The 23,045-nt window shown below is 37.8% G+C and overlaps 1 protein-coding gene across 1 annotated transcript in view; it reads left to right on the top strand.

The window, feature by feature from the left end:
- The first annotated feature begins 18,959 nt into the window (after nucleotides 1-18,959).
- The window catches only part of cdh13 (cadherin 13, H-cadherin (heart)), a 424,551-nt gene continuing 420,465 nt past the window's right edge, over nucleotides 18,960-23,045 (top strand). Inside the window, exon 1 of the mRNA XM_066713996.1 lies at nucleotides 18,960-19,124. Within this exon, the coding sequence (XP_066570093.1) occupies nucleotides 19,080-19,124 (45 nt within the window). The 5' untranslated portion in view covers nucleotides 18,960-19,079. The remainder of the gene's footprint in view (nucleotides 19,125-23,045) is intronic.

The following is a 23,045-nucleotide window of genomic DNA, read 5'->3' as shown; positions in this document are numbered from 1 at the left end:
TGGAGAAAACAAAGATTATTGATTGGAAGTGAACATTTGCTTATGGACTTTAATTACTCTTCTGGATTACCCCTTGAGAGGGACCTGTTTCACTGCTTAGTTTTATGTTTTCTTTTGTTTTGGCACTGTTATAATAAAACTTCATTCACTTCAATTTAGTATGATTCCCATGTCTATTTCCTGAGACTCCACCTGTTTCAAGTGCCCGGCACTGTGGCAACCCCCCACAGTGTTATAATATTTATACACAGCAGTAAACGAGTGTGCTGTTACAAAACAGTTATTTCTCCAGGTTGAATTGAACTCTAACTTTAAGATATTGTTAAATAAGTTCAGTTTAATGAACAATAACTTTAAACTATATGCATCATAGAATTACATTGTTTCAAATTAGATTGTGATTACTTCCAACAGCAGCTCCTCTTTTGTGTGGAAAATATGTTTTTCCTGATAACATGTCCTGGTTTTCTGCCTCAGCTCTGGCACATCACCACAGCTGTCGGACTGGTGTGTCTTTATACACTCAGCAGATGATACATGGTTGCTGTAATTGCTTACAAAGGTCTGAGGCCACTGTTTAAGGTGGATTTATCCTCCTGATTTTTATTATTATTAATAGGTCATTATTCTTGACCTACTAAACAGTTGTCTCTGCCCTTTAAGCTAATGCACTATCTGTTCAACTCGTGTGTTGAATAAAGTCTTTACATGCATGCCAAACAAGCATAAATAAGTACACTCCCCCATGCTTCTCACACCAGCCCAGGAAAACAGACACTAAAAGTCAAGTTGTAAATGACTTTGTCTCGTTAATTTTAATTACAGATTGCACTTTAAATGATGTGCCTCTTAACTGTGAAAGACAAGCAGCCAGTGAGAGACACTAAGACACAGCAAAACAGATGTAAAATATACAGCCGCGGTTTTGAAATACCATTGCATTTTAATTTTTAATTACGAAAATTTTTCTCTTTTGACACTCCAAATGGATTTGAGCAATCATGCAGAGCAAGCAAGTTAAATTGTCTGCAAATTAAATCAATGTAAAATCGAGAAGTCTGAATGTGTGTATCTGTGTGCAGCCGGTGGGTTAGATTTCTAATATAGTCCATCATACCTGAAACCAAGATAACCGACGCGTATAGGGGGGCTAAGAGAATAAGCGAGGGGAAAAAAAATTATATTAGCAATAAATGGTGTTTTCACAACCAGCAATAATTCAGGCTGCATTTGCCAACATTTGAATAAATACTATAAATTCCTCCGTCAGCAGGGGTTTCTTGGAGTAATAAAAGCCAAAATAAACTGCCGGAATTTTAATGTATGTGTCTGAGGTTTGATATGAATCTATGTGCCTGCAAGGGAAACAGGCCTAGGGATAGAGCTTTGGCTTTTTTACATTTCGATAGGAAGTCACCCTTTCCTCTTTCTCTGCCGGGCTTCTTACAGCACTCCCCTACCAAGTCCCTCATCACAGCCTCCAGACAGGCATAGCAGTTTATTTTCAATCATACCTAGAACTACTCATAAAGATACCTTGTTTTAATCCTTGAAAACTACCTGTTAGTAAAAATAGGTGGTAAGCTGCTGTTTAGTCAATGCTCTATTCAGTCCATTTTTGTCTGTTGCTATTATAAATGACTGAACTTATTTTCCATGTAGTATAACGTATAAGGTATAAGGTATAAGGTGATATTATACATTTTTTATTTGTTTTTATATGCTACATCATCTGTACAGGAAGAGGGAATACCCGAAAAAAGACAAGACAAAAAAGGACAACCAGATAAACATAATGAAGTATAAAATTATATAAAACTAGAGGACTGAAGGTCCTACACTTATATTAAATATCACTGCAGACCAAACTGATAGTGTATTTGCACTAACCTGGTGCAATCTTGCTGTTGACCTCTCCAAAAGTAGAACATCTAAGAAGTAATGTAAAAAGATGGTGTTATAAATTATACCAGGCTCCACCAGGCCCTTCAAAATGGGTTTCTTGGCAGCTGTCAGCCATGCAAACAAAAGTAGTTTTGACTGTGAACTACACTCAACTAGACAGTCACCTCAGACCAGGACACAGAGGCAGAGGTGAAGAATTTGAAAAATAATTGTAGTGTCAAATTGTTGAAAACTTTGAATAGCAGGATGTTCTAAAAACATAATCTATCTATCTATCTATCTATCTATCTATCTATCTATCTATCTATCTATTATCTATCTATCTATCTATCTATCTATCTATCTATCTATCTATCTATCTATCTATCTATATATATATATACACACACTACTGGTCAAAAGTTTTAGAACACCCCCATTTTCCCAGTTTTTATGGAAATTTAAGCAGTTCAAGTCCAGTGAATAACCTGAAATGGTACAAAGGTAAGTGGTAAACTGACGGAGGTTAAAAAAAAAGTTTAGGTTACCAAAAACTGAAAAATAATGTACATTTCAGAGTTATATACTGTGTTACTACACCCTCTTAAGCATTATTTTGACAGTGTTATGCACAGCTCCTGTGCATAGAAGTTACACTGTATTCCTACAATGCACACATCGTTTGAAAATGTATTCTGTTGGCTACCAGCGCGTTTCATTCTCAAACACATCCGATTTACAGTTTCCATGTCGCCTGCTGTCATTCGGGGGGGTGGGGGGTCTCATTCAGACAGTCACATATCACTCAGTTTCGATTGTCTTTCTTGCAAATAGGCTTGTTTTGTTCAGATCAATCTAACGATTAATCTAGTATATAGTATTTGATGTAAAACACAGAGAAGTTGAGATCCAATTATGTAAAGTCATTGTGTATTAGTACACTGTAAAGAGAGTTTTCCATTTTGACATTTTGAGATCTCTACGGCTGTGTGTTGCTTCTACCAAAACATGGATGGTCTTGTTTTGATCAGTAGACTGTCTGGTTCCAGAATATGTCATAATTTCAGAATGCGGATTGGGGGGGCATAAATGTGGTGGTGGTATAAAGAACATTTCACATCAGAGAATGCTTCACATCGTTTTCACATCGAGTCTCAGCTTTCATGGGATACCAAAACTTGGCAAACAACACAACAGTGAAGAGTACACATGGGATTAAAGAGAAGCACGTGGATTTGGTTCCCTTTTAAGGGTACCAGAGGTGTTTGTCATCTTAAAATTATTCCATGATTTATTTTTATCTCCAATTGTTTATTTGTTCTATTCTTTATTTTCAGAGCACATTGAGACATTAAACTGTGTACATTTCAATAAAAACTGGAAAAATGTAGGTGTTCTAAAACTTTTGACTGGTAGTGTATTTATATATATATATATATATAATTTATTTATTAGCAGACACCCTTGCCCAGGGTGATATACAATTTTCACAAGAAACATTTTCAAACATTACAAATAAATAGTCAGTCTACAATACAATAAGCATACATCCTGGTATTAATCAAATAAAATCAAAATCAAAATTACTTAATTTGTGCGAATGATGCAAGACATACATAACATCTCACATAACACAAGCTGATGCAACACAAAAATGTTTTTCATCACATGGGATCCATTTGATAGCTTCCTTTGTTCATCTTTCTGTTCTACTTCTACTTGCAATGTGTCCATCCCAATTCCATTTTTTTTTGTTCACAAATCCATCAATTTATTTATCTCCTCTTGTTAACCCAAGGGTCTTTTATTATTATTATTATTATTTTTTTTATTTCTTGGTAGACGCCCTTATCCAGGACGACTTACAACATAAGTGCAAACAAAGTGCAAAAGTACAGTTAAGTACAAGGCATCAATCATTACAAATTCAATTTAGCTAAAACATAGCAATTCAAAATAATACATTTTACAAATTCCAATTTACAATTTACACAAGTACATTAAGTGAGGTCCTACATCCTGGACGGTGAAAGCTAAGTGCTGTCAAGATGTAGAGTCACAGTCAAGGGCTACGGGAAAGGGAGCAAGGAGGAAAACAATCAAGAACGCAAGAAGCATAATAAAAACTGTGAAGTGCTATCTAGCAGGGATAAAGGACTAATATTACAAGTACTGTCGGAAAAGATGCGTCTTGAGTAAGCGCCTGAATGAGGTCAAGGACTCTGCTGTTTTGACTTCGCTGGGCAGGTCGTTCCATCATTCAGGGGTCAGGGATGAGAAGGAGCGGCTCTGGAGGAAGGAGAGTGGAGAGGAGGGTTAGTCTTCTGGAACCGGAGGACAGCAGTGGTCTGGAGGGGATGTATGGAGAGACGAGGGTCTGAAGGTAGCTTGGTGCAGTGTGGTTGAGACAGCGGTAGGTGAGGGTCATTGTCTTGAACTGAATGCGTGCCGGTATCGGGAGCCAGTGGAGGGAGCGGAGGAGTGGAGTAGCGTGTGCGAATTGTGGCAGAGAGAGTACCAGACGAGCCGCAGAGTTCCGGATGAGCTGGAGCGGCGGGTAGTAGATGCAGGGAGGCCAGCCAGGAGGGAGTTGCAGTAGTCCAGACGGGAGAGGACCAGTGACTGGACGAGTAGGGACCAGTGACTTTGATCACCGTTATGTGTTCAAATGCTCTCTTTTTTCATGGCGATGCCAGGACCACAGTCCACACACAGCCAGATCTCAGTGGATCAGGACCACAGCAGCCACACTTCCTGCCCTGGATTCAGAATCACCCAAACTGAGACCAGGTGCAGCTGTTCAGTGAGTCGGATATTTAACCCCACCCTGGGATTTCTCTGTCTTAGTAGTTGGTGGCAGACAAAGAGGGTGACTAGAGAAACAAAATTACTGGATTGATTATTGTCAGATTAATTGGACTGGCTGAGGATCCTGAATGGAGTTTGGATGACTACAACCCTGGTAACGACCCCTGGAAAAACCCATTTACCATGAAACTGCCTGACCCCTCAAGACCATCCCTGCTACAGATAGTGCTTCCTACAAGGAGCTAGGTTATTTTACTTTTCATTTTCCAGAATGGAAACCAATAAAACAGCCTCTGGTCAGTTTTACACTATTCCTCTTCCTGAGTCATGTGTTTTGACATTGTTCCTCCTCCTATCCATCATAGTCCAACCCTGCAACTTTTTACAGCATTTAGTGACCAGGTTTCAGAGCTGTAAGTTAATATTTCTCATCAGGCAAATGCATAGATTTCCATTCAACGGCATGCTCTTCCAAATGCACTCCATCACATTTTCACACTTTTGATTTATTTCATAATATCTCTGTCTGCACTGATTTGTTGTACAAGGTAGATATAACTTTAGATTTCAAGTATCTGTTGACCTACTTCAATTTTCTTAGATATTAGAAAGCTGTTGAACATTACTGGTTTTACACAAGTTCATTTTCAGTCCAGTTTTCTGGATCTGAGACTTCTTGAATTTGAAGCTGCAAGTCTTCTAGTATTTTTGCAAATTGTTAAAAAGTTAACCAAATACAGTGGCTCTCAAAAGTATTCACCCCCCTTGGACTTTTCCACATTTCATTGTGTAACAACATGAAATCAGAATGGATGTAATCAGGAGTTTTTGCCACTGATCAACACAGAAAATGTCCATAATGTCAATGCGAAAAATATAATTTGCAAATTGTTCTAAATTAATTACAAATGCAAAACAGAAAATAATTGAATGCGTAAGTAATCACTCTCTTTGCTATGACACACCTGATTGAGCTGTGGTGAAACAATTAGTACAATTCCTAACAAAAACTACATCATGAAGATGAAGGAACATTCAAATGAAATCTGGAATGAGGTTCTTCAAAAGCACCAATCAGGGGTAGGATATAAAAACATTTCCATGGCATCGAGTATCCCCCTGAGCACAGTAAAGTATCCAGGAGAGAAGGGCACTAGTCAGGGAGACAACCAAGAGGCCTATGGCAACTCTAAAGGAGTTAGTCTTCCAGGGCTGAGCCTTCAGAAAAGTGGTCTTCATGGGGGAGAATAAAACTCACATCAAATCTTGGCTAGAGGTTTCCAGAGACCAAGTGGAGGAAGATTATATGGTCTAATGAGACACTAAGCGCTACATTTGGTGCAAGCCAAATAAAGCACATCACCCTGAGAACACCATCCCTACCGTGAAGCATGGTGGTGGCAGCATCATATTATGGGGATGCTTCTCTGGGCCTGGAAACCTTGCAAAGTACAGAGAAATCCTGGAAGAAAAACAGCTGAAGTCTGGAAGAGATCTGGGACTTGGGAGAAGATTCATCTTCCAGCAGGACAATGACCCCAAACATAAAGCCAAAGCTACACTGGAGTAGCTTAAAAACAAAAAGGTCAATGTCCTTGAGTGGCCCAGTCAAGGCCGGACTTCAATCCAATTGAGAATATGTGGAGAGAGTTGAAACTTGCTGTTCACCAAAGGTCCCCATCCAATTTGATGGAGCTTGAGCAATTTTGGAAAGAAGAATCAGCAACAATTGCTGTGTCCAGATGTGCAAAGCTGCTAGAGACTTATCCACATACACTCATGACTGTAATTGCTGCCAAAGGTGCCTCTACCAAATATTAACTGAAGGGGGTGATTACTTATGCATTAAATTAATTTCTGTTTTGTATTTGTAATTAATTTAGAGCAATTTGCAGATTATATTTTTTACTTTGACACTATGGATATTTCCTGTGTTGATCAGTGGCAATCTGATTAAATCCATTCTGATTTCATGTTGTAACACAATGAAATGTGGAAATGTCCAAGGGGGTGAATAATTTTGACAACCACTGTAAGTTTCACTGAACTTCTTCCCAGTCCAAAGTATTAAACACTTAATCAAGAGTTGCCATGAAGAGATTTGGAGAGATTGTCTCTCCTTAACGTATTCCTTTTCAGAACTTGATCTTATCAGCATGTTGGTCAGACTGTTGATGTAGCATTGCTGTAGATATATAGAGTTTGTATATATTTAATCAAATGGTTTCTTATAGTCCACATATCCCAGGCCCACTAGGAAGGTCATATTCTCTGCATCTTTCCAATACTTTGTGTACAACTTGGATATAACACAATTCTGAATCCTGCATGTTGTGTTGGTTGGACAAAGTCCAGTGTATCTTGTGTGTTAGTATCTTTGTAAATACTATAAGGTTGGAATGAGACTAATGGGCCTATAGCTCTCCCTTGTTGTGAATGACAATTATGGTTGCATCATTACATTTATCTGGTGTTTGCTTAATTCTGAGACACTTTGTGAGAAGTATTGCCATAATCTTCTTAGTTTCTTCTCCAGCTTCTTTTAGTATCTCCACTGTGATTCCATTATTTCCAAGTGTTTTTCCATTTTTCATCTTTATGACATAGCCTTGTTCTTCTTGAATCACTTCTGATGTTTTGCTTGTGTTAATTGAGATGACTGCTTCCATACTACTATACAGGTTTTTGTATAATTCTTCCACTCTTTGGTTCATAGTATACTAGCATTTTGTGTTTTGATTGTTGTGCCATAATTTGTCAGAGCAATTAAGATTCTTTCCATTTGGAAGTGGTGTTTTGTATTTTTGATGATGATTTTCAATGGTTTTATCCCTCGGGAGGGAGAGGCGACTAAAAGGGTTGTGTCAGGAAGGGCATCCAATGTAAAACCATCTTGCCAAAACCATGGTTGCAAAGAAGATGAATCACATACCGGATCGGTCGGGGCCCGGGTTAACAACGGCGCCATTGGTGCTGTGTCCCAACAGGGTACTAATGGAAATGATGCTACTGTGGGGAAAACTGTAGAGTGGGGTCTACAGAAAAGAAACAAGGTGAAGTGGCCTGGAAGGAATGTTAAGTCAATGAGAGTGGGGAGTTGGAATGTTGGTACCATGACAGGGAGAGGGAGAGAATTGGTTGAAACTATGGCAAGGAGAAAAGTGGAGATCTTGTGTGTGCAAGAAACCAAGTGGAAAGGAAACAGCTCAAGACACCTAGGAGAGGGATACAAGATTCTATATGCTGGAAAGAGTACAAAAATGAATGGAGTGGGTGTGATAGTGTGCAAAGACCTAGCAGACAAGATAGTGAGGGTGGTTAGACACTCAGACAGGATTATCAATGTTCAGGTGGCCTTTGAGAGCGGGTTGTGGATTATCATCTCTGTATATGCACCACAGGTAGGAAGACCACAGGAGGAAAAGGATAGCTTCTTGGAAGATCTCGAAGAAGTGGTTAGCAGAATCCCAGGATATGGAATGGTGGTAATTAGAGGAGACTTCAATGCACATTTAGGAGAGAAATGCCCAGATTATCCAGATAAACATGGTCAGAGAGGGCTAGGAGAGAGAAATGAAGAAGGAGGAAGGCTACTAGAAACACTCCAAGCTCTTGAATTGTTTGCAGTGAACACAGGGTTCATGAAGAATTATGAGCAAAAGGTGACATTCAGGAGTGGAGGCCATGATACCCAAATAGACTACATATTAGTGAGAAGAACTGATAGAGCGAAAGTCAAAGATGCTAAAGTCCTGTTACCAGACAACACAGGATACTAGTGATGGACATCACAATATTGAAGGAGCGAAGACTAAAGCAGAGAAAATGCCCAACACGAACACAAGTGTGGAAACTGAGAGAAAACAAAGTAGATTCCAACAGGCTGGTGAGAGAAATGAAAAACAACACAAAGGAAACAGAGGAGCCTTCAGTTGAAGAAGAGTGGACTGAGAGTAGCCACATCCTAAAAGAGGCTGCTACCAGGGTTCATGGAAAGACAAGAGGAGGGAGAGTGGTGGTGGGATATGGAAGTTCAGGAAACACTGAAGGAAAAGAAAAAAGCATACAAAGCACTGAAAGATGGCACTGGAGAACTACAAGAATATAAGAGACTAAAGAAGGTAGCAAAAAGAAGTGTATCAAAAGCAAAGGAATGAGCCTGGAAAGAATGGTATGAGAAACTTGAAACAAAGGTAGGAGAGGACCAAATCTACAAGATTGCTAAAAAAGAGCGAGACAGAAACAAAATATTATCCGGCTGGCAGTACTAAAGGATGCAGAAGGCAGAGTCTTGATTAAAGAAGAGCAGATCAAGCAAAGATGGCTGGAGTACTTCAAAAATCTGTAAAATGTAGAAAATGAGAGAGAGAATCTAGTGGAGACAGAAGCAGTGTGTGGACCAATCCGAGAAATCTCAGTAAAGGAAGTGACAGAAGCTATCAAAGAAATGAAAGTGGGCAAAGCAACTGGACCATCAGTAATAGCAGCAGAACACTTTAAGAACCTCGATGAAGAGGGGATTCAGTGGCTGATGAGATTGCTAATCAATATTGCAAAGGAAGACAAATGGACAAAAAGCAGTATGGTTATCATCTACAAGGAGAAAGGAGACCCAATGGAGTGTAAAAACTATAGAGGAATAAAACTTCTGGAACATGGATTGAAAATCCTTGAAAAAATTCTGGACAAGAGACTCAGGAAGATAGTCAGGATCCACAACTCACAATTTGGATTCTCAACGGGGAAAAGCACAACAGATGCCATTTTTGTGATGAGACAGTTACAGGAGAAGACACTAGAGAAAGGGAAAAATTTGTATGTGGCCTTTCTGGACTTGGAGAAGGCATATGACCGTGTGCCCAGAGAGGTGGTGTATTGGTGCTTGAGGAAGAAAGGAGTACCAGAAAGCATGGTGAAGTTAGTTCAAGCAACCTATAGAGATGCAACTACGAAAGTGATCACACAACGAGGACAGACAAAAGAGTTTGAAATCACAGTTGGAGTACACCAAGGATCAGCACTAAGTCCTTTCCTTTTTTATAAACATTACTGACACACTGACAGAGGAGGCAAGAACAGAAGTGCCTTGGGAACTCATCTTTGCTGATGATGTGGCACTGATGGCAGATTCAGAAGTAAAACTACAGGAGAAAGTGTTCAAATGGCAGAGGAGTCTTGAAAAGGGTGGACTGAAAATGAATGCAGAAAAATCTGAAATAATGGTAATGGAGAGAAAAGGAGATACTATGACCAATGTTGAGGAGACAAATGGAGGAAAACTGAAACAGGTTGATGGCTTTAAATACCTTGGATCAGAACTGGTAAAGGGAGGAGAAACACTGGAGGCAGTAAAACAAAGAGTGAAAGCTGGATGGAACAAGTGGAGAGAAATAACTGGAATAATCTGTGACAGAAAAATGCCTAGAAAGTTAAAGTGCAAAATGTACAAGACTGTGATTAGACCTGTACTACTATATTGAGCTGTATACTGGGCAGTTGGAAAGAGGGAAGAGAACCTGATGAGAAGAACTGAAATGAGGATGTTGAGATGGATTCTGCAGATTTCAATGAAGGATAAGATCAGAAATGAAGAAATCCATAGACGATGTAGGGTGGTGGATGTGGTTGAGAAGATGAGAGAGGTGTGGTTATGGTGGTATGGACATATCATGAGGAGGGACGCTGAGGAAGCAACAAAGAGGGTAACGGAATTTGAGGTGGAAGGTAACAGAGGAAGAGGCAGGCCTAGAAAGAGATGGATAGATTGTGTGAGAAAAGATATGGAGGTATGTGAAGTGAGTGAGGAAGATGTGCTTGACAGAGACAAGTGGAGAAGAGCAACCAAAGCAGCTGACCCCAGGACAGTCTGGGACTAAGGCTGTGAAAAAGAAGAAGAAGAAGAAGATTTTCAATGGTTTCTTTAGTTGGTTTCTACAGTTATGTTTCCTCACTGTTTTGCTTAGCTCAGTGTAATTCACTTTTTATTTGAGGTCTGGACTGTATTTTATTTCACTTATATTCTTCATAAGTTCTCTTGTTTCTCTTAAGAGATCTTTTTATCTTCTTGTGATGAATTGAGTCCTCCAAATTCCCTTGCAATGTCCATGGTATCACATAACTGTGATACATCTAGGTCTTGTTGGTAAGTCAGTTCTTCAGTTCTAATTTGTACTCTGCTTGATGATTTCTGAGGTTCATGATGTCAGTTGGCTTGTTGGGTTACTTAATCAGTTTTCTTCTATCCACTTTGATATTGAGATTAGTTATGTGCATTACAGATATTTTGAGTATCGATAATTCCACAGCTGTTGTCGTCAACTATTTGATTTATTCCCCCTCCCCAAGCTCCCATTAAAATGAGACGTACATTAAATGTGAAATAATGTAATTTGACAAATATTGCAATTGCAAAAAGTTAGACTTATTGACCTAATGTTAATATATTAATATATATTTTATAATGTTAAAGATACCTTCTTCTTAGGAGACATACAGAAATTCCATAATAACAGTAATAACAATCTGTCAGCTCTCACATCTCATGAGACTCACGTATTTTGCAAGCAAGTGTTATCTGCCACAACCTTTTCCTTTAATTAAAACTTCAAATTAAGTATAAAGGTTGTGACTATTTAAAAGTGTGCATAAGAACTGAATATTTTACAATTACAGCTGTAACCTGACCGACAACTATTTTTATGCAATGATTAAACAGTATAAAATACAAATTATGAGCTACATTTTAATTCTCAAACATTAATAAAGATTCAGTGGAATCAACCCTCCCCTCGAAAGGACAACACTACTGAGTTGTCTTCCATATTGTTTCATGAGGTTGGTCAACATATTAGGGGGGACCTTTGACCATTCCTCCAAAAAGATTCTTTCAAGATTCTTCAGATTCTTTGGTCTGCACCTGTGGTCTGTCCTCTTCAATTCTCACAAACAAATTTTGAGGTTTGCCTGGGATCATTGTTTTGTTGAAAGGTTCATTTGTGGCCAAGTTTTAGCTTTCTAGCAGAGAGAACCAGGTTTTTGGCCAAAATGTCTTTCTACATGCTGCTTTTATGCAGGAAGTCAGCCAGTCAGGGTCATCCAGTGGGTCATGTGCTTCCCAAGAGTAGTTTTTGATAAAACTACATTAATATATAAAGCTCTGAAAAAAATTAAGAGACCACTCCAAGTTCAGAAATCAATGTAAAGTGGTTTCTTAATTATTTCCAGAGATATCTACATATCTACAGTGCAGTCACATGTTTTAAAATCTTATAGTGTCTAACTGCCTCAGAGAAACCAATGGCATTGCAATATTCCGAACTGTCCGGTAAGATTGTGTCGGCTGTAGGATCATGTGACACACAGTCTGATGTGGCCTGACTCATGCTTAGTTTCAATGCGACTTGCCATTTCAGTTCTGTGCAGACCTTCACAGTGTGCATTAGTTCTCTATGGGATTTTTAATAATTCTGTTGACTATCCTCTCAGTGCTGATCCCTTCAATAATATCTATGTCAAAGGAGAAGTACCAAGGATCACACTTTAGATCTAAAATACGAAGGAAAACTTTCAGTACACAGTACATCATATTTGTCCTACAGTTTGCAAAAGTTATTTATGTAATTTGATGATTACCAGTTCCTTAATATAGCTTATGCAAACTGTTTATTATGCTGAATTAGTTATTTAGAGGGCATTTTAGTCTTTTAAAGGTGTTTTATGACCGTCTGTATATTTTACGGTGACCAGATATGAAAATCACCAGTTTAGAAAATTCTTACCAAATTATTCGCCCTATTAGTTTGATCGATTGTGACTGCAGTGTATATACTTTTATTATAACTGAATTGCAATACTGGATAAATCCCACTAAGATGCATTTAACTGATAATTGGCATAGCAGCCTCCTACATATACAATGAAATGTAAAAGAGCCTTGCACAGCCTTACATTCCAAATCCATGAGGCAGTGTGCCTTTGTATCAATGGCTGGTGTACATCCTCATATCTCAGGACCCTCTGGGTGTGTTCATATTTCACACACACCTTATTTCCCTTATGGAGGATAATATACACAATGTGTTTCTGTCTGTGTATGTCCAGAGCCACACTGATCAAAGAAAGTATTGGGGTGGAGGTGGGAATATTCAAGAATGATTTTCTGGAGGGGTGCACTTTAGGATTATTTACTTCTCCACGAGTAAGAACTGCGGTCGAGTCAGAATAACTAGATTTCTTTTATTGTCTGGCTGAGAGCAGATCTGGTAGGTGAAAGGGGTCACTGTGCCAAAGAGATTTATGCTATATACCACCTCTGCTGACTTTACAGTAAGCTGGAAAATGTATTGGGTGCAATGCACTAGTAATGCTAACCAAAGACAGAGTCAGGAAATGGGTGCTATACCGTATATAGAACTGCAAGTCTATGAGAGAAAGAGAGTATGGAAATTATATCTACATAGACCCTTGACCTACACTAGTTTTCTTTTGTTTTTGACAGGAATCCTGTACAAACACGTATTATTTTTCACATCAGGTTTTGATGTAGTTACAAAATGAAATGCTTAGATGACTTCAAAATGCCAGTCCAGTTTGCCTGTGTGGCAGTGGTGGAATGATAAGCCTTTAAGTTACCATTCCACACTTACTGGTTGCTGGTTAAAGTATGCCTGTGCATCAGGAAAAGTCAGCTTTATAAGTCAGTGTTATGAATAAACTAAAGATCATCTGAGTACAAGGAAAGGGATCAAACACTGGTCAAACTAATTGAACAAATGATGTAGGACCTCTACAGATATTCTGTTCTAACTGTGTATTTTGAAATGAGTCCTACTTTTGTCAGAGTGATATCCACTTACACCCTGCACTTTGCTGCATATTGTGTTTAAGGCAAATCATTTCTGCATACCACACACAAGACATCCTATTTGTCTATTTTGTCTTGGCAAATATTTTATAGCAAACATACACTTGCTTTGAAGGATTTTAATTGAAATGAATCCAAACTTATTGATCCCATTATAATTTGTCTATCAGGTTTAATAAATTGCTCATCACCCTGTATATTCTAATCTTGTTTTAAAGTATTTGTAAGTGGATTTTAAAGTCCACTAAATGTATTAATTATTAGCTTGATTATACAAGATTCACATAATCTGTAGCCACTGATTGAAGAAAGCTAGAATACCTGAAAGACTAGGCAGAGACACCACTGCTCTGTTCACTTTTCTTTTAATTGACTTTTCAGGGTCAGGTTTAATATTCAATATTATTTATTGTATTGCTTAGCTAGATAATACGAATATGAATATGAATAAAGGTAACTAAACATGGTTCCTGTTATTAAATGGTGAATGCACTAACTGAATGGGACTGTGGGTTTGAAGAGAACTTCATCCCATAATGCCAGACAAGATGCCTTTTCATTCTTACGTCTAAACCAGTATCACTGTAATTATCAAGTAATTACATGCTTACAAATGTCCTACAATTGCAAGAGGGAACTGTAAAATGAAAGAAGATAAAGTAAAGCTATTAAAGGTTGTACACCAGTCTGAAGAAGAACCAATTAATATTACAAGCTACTGTAAAATGCAACTAAGACGTTATTATAACACATTATTTCCTAATGCTGGTTCTCATCACTGATCACACCACTAAAAGAACAAGTGACTAATACCATGTGGGTAGCACTTTAGTGAATGACATGTAGGCTGGGAGTGTTAAGCCAGCCCAGGTGGTGAAGATGCACTCAGTTCAGTGATTCATTGAAGACAGACAGGAGATGCTGACAACTTCTCTTTCATTTTTGGGGATGTAAACAGTCAGTGCCTAAATTTTGCTGCTGCTTTCCGATGAGGAATTGCACTCAAAGAACAGCAGCTTAGAAACGAGGGCAGCATCCCGCATTTTCAAACAAATCCTTTGATATTTAAATGCTGTCACACCACCTGTAATTTATCCATGTTTGAATTTTCACTCAAGATGCCAAGTACAGTAATGAACTTTGACATAATTTATGCTGCACTTTTATTATATACGACCTGTCTCAGCTTCAGCTGCATTCTAGGCTTGTTCCTTTTTAAGACATCTATGACTCTACCTAAAGAATATAATTTGTTTGGGTACTTGGGAGGCTGCATGAATTACATAAATGTGAGGGGGCATGTTATTTCTTTTTTTTGTTTAATGAATGGGGAATTTGGTCAGGTAGTAAACCAATTGTTTTCTTCACTTCATCGCTTATTTTCCCTTTATAGTACAGTATGTTTGTTCATTTGTGGTTGATATTGATATAATAATTTCTCAAATCTCCCAAGACATATATAAGACTTGTTGGAATAGGGAAGCGATTGGAGTGCACAGAACAGCTTGCCATTATTGACCCGAACTGGAGCTGAGACACATTTCCACAGACACTGCACAAGGTGACAGGAGGTGTCTTGATGAATGTTAATCTGTTAAACTATTATAATACTGCCAATAATGAAAAGAGAGGTAGACACAGTAGAGTGACGATGAATGGGTTGTTCAAGTTCCTCTTATTCATACTCAATATTAATCGCAATCCTGAGAGTGTAATGAGAATTTGGAAGATGCCTTCATAGATGGTCCATAGTATCTATGAAGAATGCTTTGGGGTTTCTATTTTTGAAAGGAGGCATGATCATGTCGTGAGATTCTTTGATTGACATTCAACAAATCCTACCTATAGTATTTGTTTGGCTGTCTAGACATATCAGTCCTTCCTGGAGTAAAGGGTGTATACCTGTTCAAGATAATTCAAAAACTGTCAGGATAGACCGCTCTATTGGAGAAGACGGAGAAGGGCATAAGCATCGCATCATCACAAATGCACGACAGACAGGAGGCCAGTTGTATTGTCAACATAGTCAAATTCAGTCTACAGTTCAGTAAACTTTAATAGAACCTAACAAAGTAAAGTAGTGGTGCATGAAATAGCTGATATTTTAATCTTCCTCAACCTGGTGCAATAAGTTTATGATTTTGCCGGAATGTTTTCATTTTATCAGTGACTTCCTCCAAAATTAGACCCTTACAAGGAAATATGTTTGTTGTCAAGAACGTGTCTGGGAATAATAAAGTAGATGTGAAGTGTAATAAAAGTTAAATATAATACCATCCATCAGTAAAAGAGGCTGCAACAGCAAGTGCTTACTGGCACAATTTCAGTTTCCCTGTGACAACCACATCCAAGGACAAAGCTCACTTGATTATTTTTTTGTTCTTCAGAATACTGTGGGTGTCTACATCCCCACCTGGTGGATACATGAACAAGTGGCCAGACAAGTAGCAACAGCTATGTAAACAGATTAAAATCACTCATTCACTTCATTTACTTCTATTTTGAGATCCATTTTGGTTCGAGGAGACATCATTTGACTGCTTTGTTCAGCTTATTGACATGCTTTTATTGCTGATTGTGCTTTTGAATTCCCTTGATGATGTATTAATTAATTCTACAGAGTTTCACTTAAGTCTTGTCTCAAATAATTGCTGTGCAGAATGCATTGAAGGTATTGATGCTGCACATTAAAAATACAACTTACAGTGCAGTGCATGGATCCAGCAATTTTTATACACTGTGTAATGTGTACATATGATGTTTGAATCCTGGTTCTTTACATCAAACTTTAAACTGCTTATTCAGCATATTATTCTGAAAAAACATAAACAATTGAATATATTGAAGTAGCTTAATTCTTTAAATACTATGCCAAAGTCCAGCATTTTTAAAACACGATTAAGATGTAGTTTTATCCACAATACACAATGTCGGGAGATTGAAAACTTAATGTTTTCATACTGAGCCTCAGAGATGACATAATTCAAAGAAAATACACCATAATATGAATGTGTGGTTGCTCCTTTGAATTCGGTTCACTGTGAAAAAAGTCTGGAAAAAGTGAGAAATGACCAAACTCTATGTAAGAGTACTCCCTTCACAGATTTTAAAACATTTAGCTGGTAAAACACATTCAAAAGGAGAAATATACACTGAAATGGCACACATATGGTATGGAAAATAAATCTGTGAGTCACAAAATATTGAATTGCACACAAACAAAACAGGCAAGACTGCCAGAAAGACTGATCCTGCAAGATAAAAGTGTACCTGGTAGAACGAGTGCTACCCTACAATAAGAGCAAAAATAAATACATGTATTAACTTATTCTTAGACTACTTATTAAGTGCTTGATTCATAACTGCATTACAAAAAACAGATCTGTCTGTTTTTTAAATGTATTTTTCTTCTGAAACACTGTGGGTGTGCTTTTTTCTTGATAAAATATATAAGACTATAAAATTCGGCAATTAAAAGTTTGTCCAGTTAATGAGTTTAATTATGACTGTGGCAGCCTTGGTGTTTCTACCCATTGCCTGCTGTCAACTTTACGAGTAAATCAGAGTTTGTGCTTTGAAACATTTGTATTATCAAAGTCGTTTCTTGTAATATGATACATCATTTTAGAAAACAGTCCAGCCAAATGTTACAACCAAAAACATATTAATTTCCTTAAACAGGACTATAACAGAAGTCATTTCTAAAGACAGAATTAAAATTTCATGCCTTAGGCCCTCTGTTTATTTATTGATAGTCTGGCAACAAACAAAATACCCAGCAGCACAGTCTAGCAATTTGTGTGTAAAAACACAGTACTATATCACATCATCATGACAGTTTACATGAGTTACTCTGAACCTACCCAGTAACATTACAATATGTATAAGAAAGTTAAAATGATTTTTATTATATTTATTTATTAATTTAGCCTGCTTAGAAAGCACTGTAAAGCTTTCTTGACCAGGTTTATGAAGGAAGTTGTGGACACTTAGTCATTCTGGCTGCAGTGACCACCCTCTAACTGCCCCACCACCGGGTATTTTGATAAATAACTTACATGCAATTCTAAATACAACTGTGACATTGTCTTGGCAAAGCAATTCCTTGGGATGTCAAAGCAATTCATCACTTCATTTTTCACATGGGGGCAGTACTACAACTTTGACTACCTGCTATATTTTCAAGCAAAGGTGTCTTTGCATTTTGCAACGTGGCAGATTGTTTTGTTTTAAGTTGCATACAAGTATCATATTATAACCATTTTATGTTTTGTATTACTTTGGGAGATTAAATGTCATAACCTTCCCTTCTCCTAATATTTCTAATAGTAGGTCTGTACTTTATCAATCACATTAAAAACTGGTCAAAAATTAGTTCTCATAATTTTATGAAAATACAATTAGCTTCAGACCTGTATGGATTCCAGCAATGTTGAAGTTTGATTTTAAGTTAAGAGAACAGCTTGCTTGTCTAATTATTACTTCAGAGAGCCTTTTTATTATTATTGTTTTATCTTATTTAACAAGAATATTTCACTGGATGCCTAACAAACAAGAAAGCAACATTCAATAGGAGAAAAACAACAACAACAACAACAACAACAATAAACTGGGAGGAATATAACTTGAGTCCAGCTTGGGTGAACGTTTTTGCAAACTTGATTCAAGACCCAAATACAATCAGAGTATCTGCAAAGTGTTGACATGACAGATGTTAAGCTGAATCCAGAACATACTGAGAAATGGGTACATTGAATGACACCATTGGTTTGCTCTGTCTGTGGATAAGACATTTAGTTTCAAGCTGACTTTCAAACAAACACAGTATGTATGTCTGTCTGTCCATCTATCCATCTGTCTATCTATGTTTTATTTCAGTATGTCATCATTTTGTGGGACTTTTGTTGTATAGTCTTCTGTCCCAGGAAATAACTGTTAAAATTAACAGGAAAAACTACAATACAATAAGCTACTAGGCAAGTGCTTGTTATTGAAACAAAAGACGGAACAATTAACAGCGTCTACAAGAGAAAATCGCAGTCATTTCCAGACCCAATTAAAGACGATGCACTGATGCACACCCGGCCCTTTGATTCCCATTTATTTATAATGAAAACAAACATCCCATTCCCCAATAACACCCCCTCTCCCCCCGACACTCATGCTGTCGCCTTTCCGGTGCTGAAATATCTGGATTGACCTGAAAAAAGAAAACAAAAACACAATAAAACCAACCAAAAAACAAGCATAACTCATCTTGCTTGTAAATATAAATCAGTCACATTATGTTGCTGGGTACAGCTGTGTTCCGTTCCCGCAGATTTGAAGAAATCCCCCTGTAAATCTATTGGTTGTGGTCTCGGCTCTCTATCCAATGCTTTAGTGATGAGGCTGCAGATCTATTTGGGAAGTTGGCAGCTAGAGGCACAGGCTCCTTACTCTCACAGGCAGTTCGACTCTGGAATTATGAGCAGAGCTGCTCCAACCTGCACGCTGGTATAACAGAAAACACACAGAGCCAAGCATGGACAGCACAACTCATCAGATCATAGCCTTCCTCATCTCCCAGGTAAGCAGGAAAACCATCATTATTCTATTTTTCACAATTCCCATTCCAGTCAAGATTTTTTGTTTTTAATGCACACACACACACATATATATATATATATATATATATATATATATATATATATATATATATATATATATATAATCAAAGACGTATATGCGAGTTAGGGAAGCAGGTACTGAGAGAGACCTCGCATTGCATATTTCAAACGTTATGTGCAACGACAGGTTTGGAAACCTATTTGTCGGAATTGCCGCTTTGAAAGAATAACCCCCGGATAAAGTAACAGTTCGCAAATGGCATTAAAGTAACAGCGGGCGAGGGATGCCGTGCGGATCCTGTATTCAGAGACTGTTGCTACTGACGGGCTCTTTCTTTAGATTTGTTGGGGGGTGTGGAGGCTGAAAGCTAGCAGTTTCTGCCCGTACCGGCGCTGTCGGCTGTGCTAGTCCTGGGAAGGGGGATGCTAATGTGTGGGCTCTGTGCAAATCACGACTGAACCGTATTTCCAGCCGCATCTATATTCTGCTCAGCTCCAAGTTTAGCGTTTACTTGGCTCTGTTGATCAAGTCTAAATGTATGGGAATTCACATGGCACGACCCAGTGGCATGGCGATGTGGTTTAAACCCTAAAACACATAAACGGCAGTTGTGCATCGTGGATAAGGAGCTCTCTTTATCATGAATAGTGTTTTTTGCTCTGATTAAAATCTGAAATAGATCCCATTGCAAATAACAGTAAGTAGGAACACCTGCTGCCGTCAATCACAGAGTGACTATTTATGTGCTGAAGGGCTGGACCTCCGAGTTAGCCCGGGAGACGTGATGTATAGCATTACTGAAGTTGTCCTTTGCAGTGTTTTATTAATGCATTTGCTCCAATGCACATATACAGTAATTGTGATCGTATAGTCGAAACATTGTGCATGCTATCTATATAATATTTTAGCTGAGAATACGGTAGCTAGCGTAGCCTATACACAACAGGTGTGATTAATACCGTATTATGAATTACCTTGATTAAAAGCAGACGTTGATGTATTAAACTAATAGCAGAACACATGTTCCATATCGAGGTAGTTTGCCGTCTGCTGAACTCGTCCTAATTGAAGAAACGGCAGGTGCGGAATTAATACTGTTGTGGCGGCTCAGTGTTTAGACCCGAAAATCCTTCCCTTTCCTTTTGAAGGGAGAAATGAATGACTGTTCAAGCGTGCTGTGGGTATTGTAGCACAGGATTGCAACATCAAACTTTGAGTATTCCTTTCATCAGCCTATTTGTTTGTTTGTTTGTTTGTTTATTTATGTACAAATAAATACAAATCGCAAGGTTGTATTCGGGGCACACTTGTAGGATACGATGGGCTACAGAACAATTTATAATCTTAGCACTGCTTGGACATTGACCGGTTCTTTTACACGTCATTGCTGTCTTGTTTCATATACACTTAATTTACTCCTGCATAAATAACATGTCATGAAGTGTTCAAAGTGTAAACAGCGTGCCAATGTCATGTGCAAGTCCCCCAGTAGCGGCTGTGACAGAGGAGGAGCTGTTGTAGGATGTGACTTGGGTCATTTGATACAACAATGCCATTATATTTACATGATTGAATACGGGTTTATGAGCTGCTGATATACTCCAGAGGAACACCAGATAGATCTCGCAGGGGCTGGAAAGCATGTGGTCTGCAGACAAAAGCGTCATTTCTCCATCGCTGCGACGATGTAATTATTTATGCATTTCTGACATTTGGGATTGGCAAATTATCTTGTGTCGATGAATGTGTTAAACCAGAACTAACTGGATCCTATAAGGATGCTTCTACGCCACTTATTTTAAAAGTATTGTCATTAGAGAAATACTTGAGCGTATTCTGGCTCTGACAGTTCCCCCATATCATCTTTACAACTAAACATGGGTATTGATTGTGTTGGCATGGGGGATTATTTATAGAACTGACATTTATCTAAAGATGACATTGATCTGAATTGACACAATTACCCCTCATCATCGTTGAAACACATTGAGATTGTTGTATATAGCCTGATTGCTTCATTGAGAAGCTAAACAGATTGGGGTTATGCAAGCAGGTTAATGCACTTTATTTTCTGAATTGTGGGTAAGCACACATGGTTTTCTGAAGCAGCTGTGTGTTAACAATGTAATATATTTTCCTGCAAGTTGAGACAAATCTGATAATGGTGCACAAGCTGGCACAAAGCCGCAGGCTTCGCATTCGGTGCACTTTAATAAAGTTTTACATTTGAAGCTAGTTGAAGTTAATTGCACATTTCTTATGCAACCACAAAAAAAGATGCACTCCCAGTGGACATATACATATCAGCCTTCTGAGATTGTTAGAAATGAAGACATTTGATCTGTGAATGTGATCAGCACTGATTCCAATTTGTGACTTGAAAAGTCTTTGCTTTTCAGTTTCTGTGCAAACAAATATGCCTTAGGTGATGTTTGTGTTAATCATCCTGTCATGGATAACTCCCAAATTCAGACCAATACAAATTAGACCTGCTGCTTAAACTCCTTTTTCTTCATTAATTCTTCCAAAGATAATTGCGCTCTTCCTTTAGTAGGAACTATATACATGTATAATTTCTAACTTGCTTCTTCAGGTTTCAATGATAAGATGTTTTGTCTTTCCTTTTCTACCGTAAATCCTTTTTATTTATTTATTTTATATGAAAGTTTATGAATGCCATTGTAAAATGATTCTGAATAAGCAAAATACTGCCAGGAAGTTCAATTGTATTTGTCTTCTGCATTCTGCCTGAGTGGTGAATATCAAGACATAATTTTAACAGGCTCAGCAAACTAAAGGTTGCTGTTGACATGTTTGATGTAGTTGTGGGTACAAAATAGCAAAAACAAACAAACAAACAGAAAAAAAACAACATGGTTTCTATGATGATAAAAATAAAATGTTTGTCAATTTTCATTTCCACTCCACAGAGCAAAAATAACAGTATACATATGAATCTGAAGGAGACTGACAGGTTAAAACTTGATCCTCTGAATTCTCTGAAATGAAAAAAATGAAAGGTGGTGCATTGACTCTGAAGAAGTTCCATCTCTTAACACGTGAAACATGACTAATGAAAGGGTTATTGATCCCACTTCTGAAAACCTAGGGTGCATCATTGATACATTTTCCCATCAGCATTGAGCATAGTGTTGTCTTTTGTGGTTTGGCTAGTTAGTATTGCTGAATAATTGAAGCTGAAATGGAAACAAATCACACGGAACACAATGGGATAGACAATAAGAAAAAATATCAGAAAAATGAAGACTGACTGCATTGCTTCTAAAAATACCAGTTATCTCAGCAGTTATGTTGAGGTCATCATCCTTGTTTGAAAACTGACTGTGCTATAGAGGCCTATCCTGCAATTCCCCTTAGATTGTGTTTAATACTTGAACCCCATTATTCAAGGGTGTATGTTTACATATACTTATTTTATGCTTGCACTGATTATTCCATTGCTAACTCTGTGTAATGCCTCATGAATGTTGACACAGTTATGGAAGCTCAGATTTATGAGTAGAAGCATTTAAAATACACTTGACAAGTCAACTGTTGGGTTGTTTGTTTAGTCTATTTCTTTATTTATGCATGTTATAGTTTGAGAGTTGTTTTTAGCCTTATAGCTCAGTGAAACAGTGACTACACTTCCATTAATTCCATAATCATTATGGGTTGTAGCTTGTTAATGAACTGAAGGTTAATTTAAGTCTCCATTTGTTCCATTTTGACCTTGTGAAGAAATGAACAGACAGTCTCAATACGGAACTTTATTGAAAGTCTTTAAGATTGATCTGTACTGATAAGAACTGGAGCTAGGTTATGTACAAGAACATCTGATTTTTAAATGAAATTATATAGAACAAAAACAGGGTGAAAA

This window comes from Amia ocellicauda, chromosome 9 (genome assembly GCF_036373705.1).
Source record: "Amia ocellicauda isolate fAmiCal2 chromosome 9, fAmiCal2.hap1, whole genome shotgun sequence".
Taxonomy (NCBI): Eukaryota; Metazoa; Chordata; class Actinopteri; order Amiiformes; family Amiidae; genus Amia; species Amia ocellicauda.
This window is presented reverse-complemented; position numbering and strand designations above follow the sequence as displayed.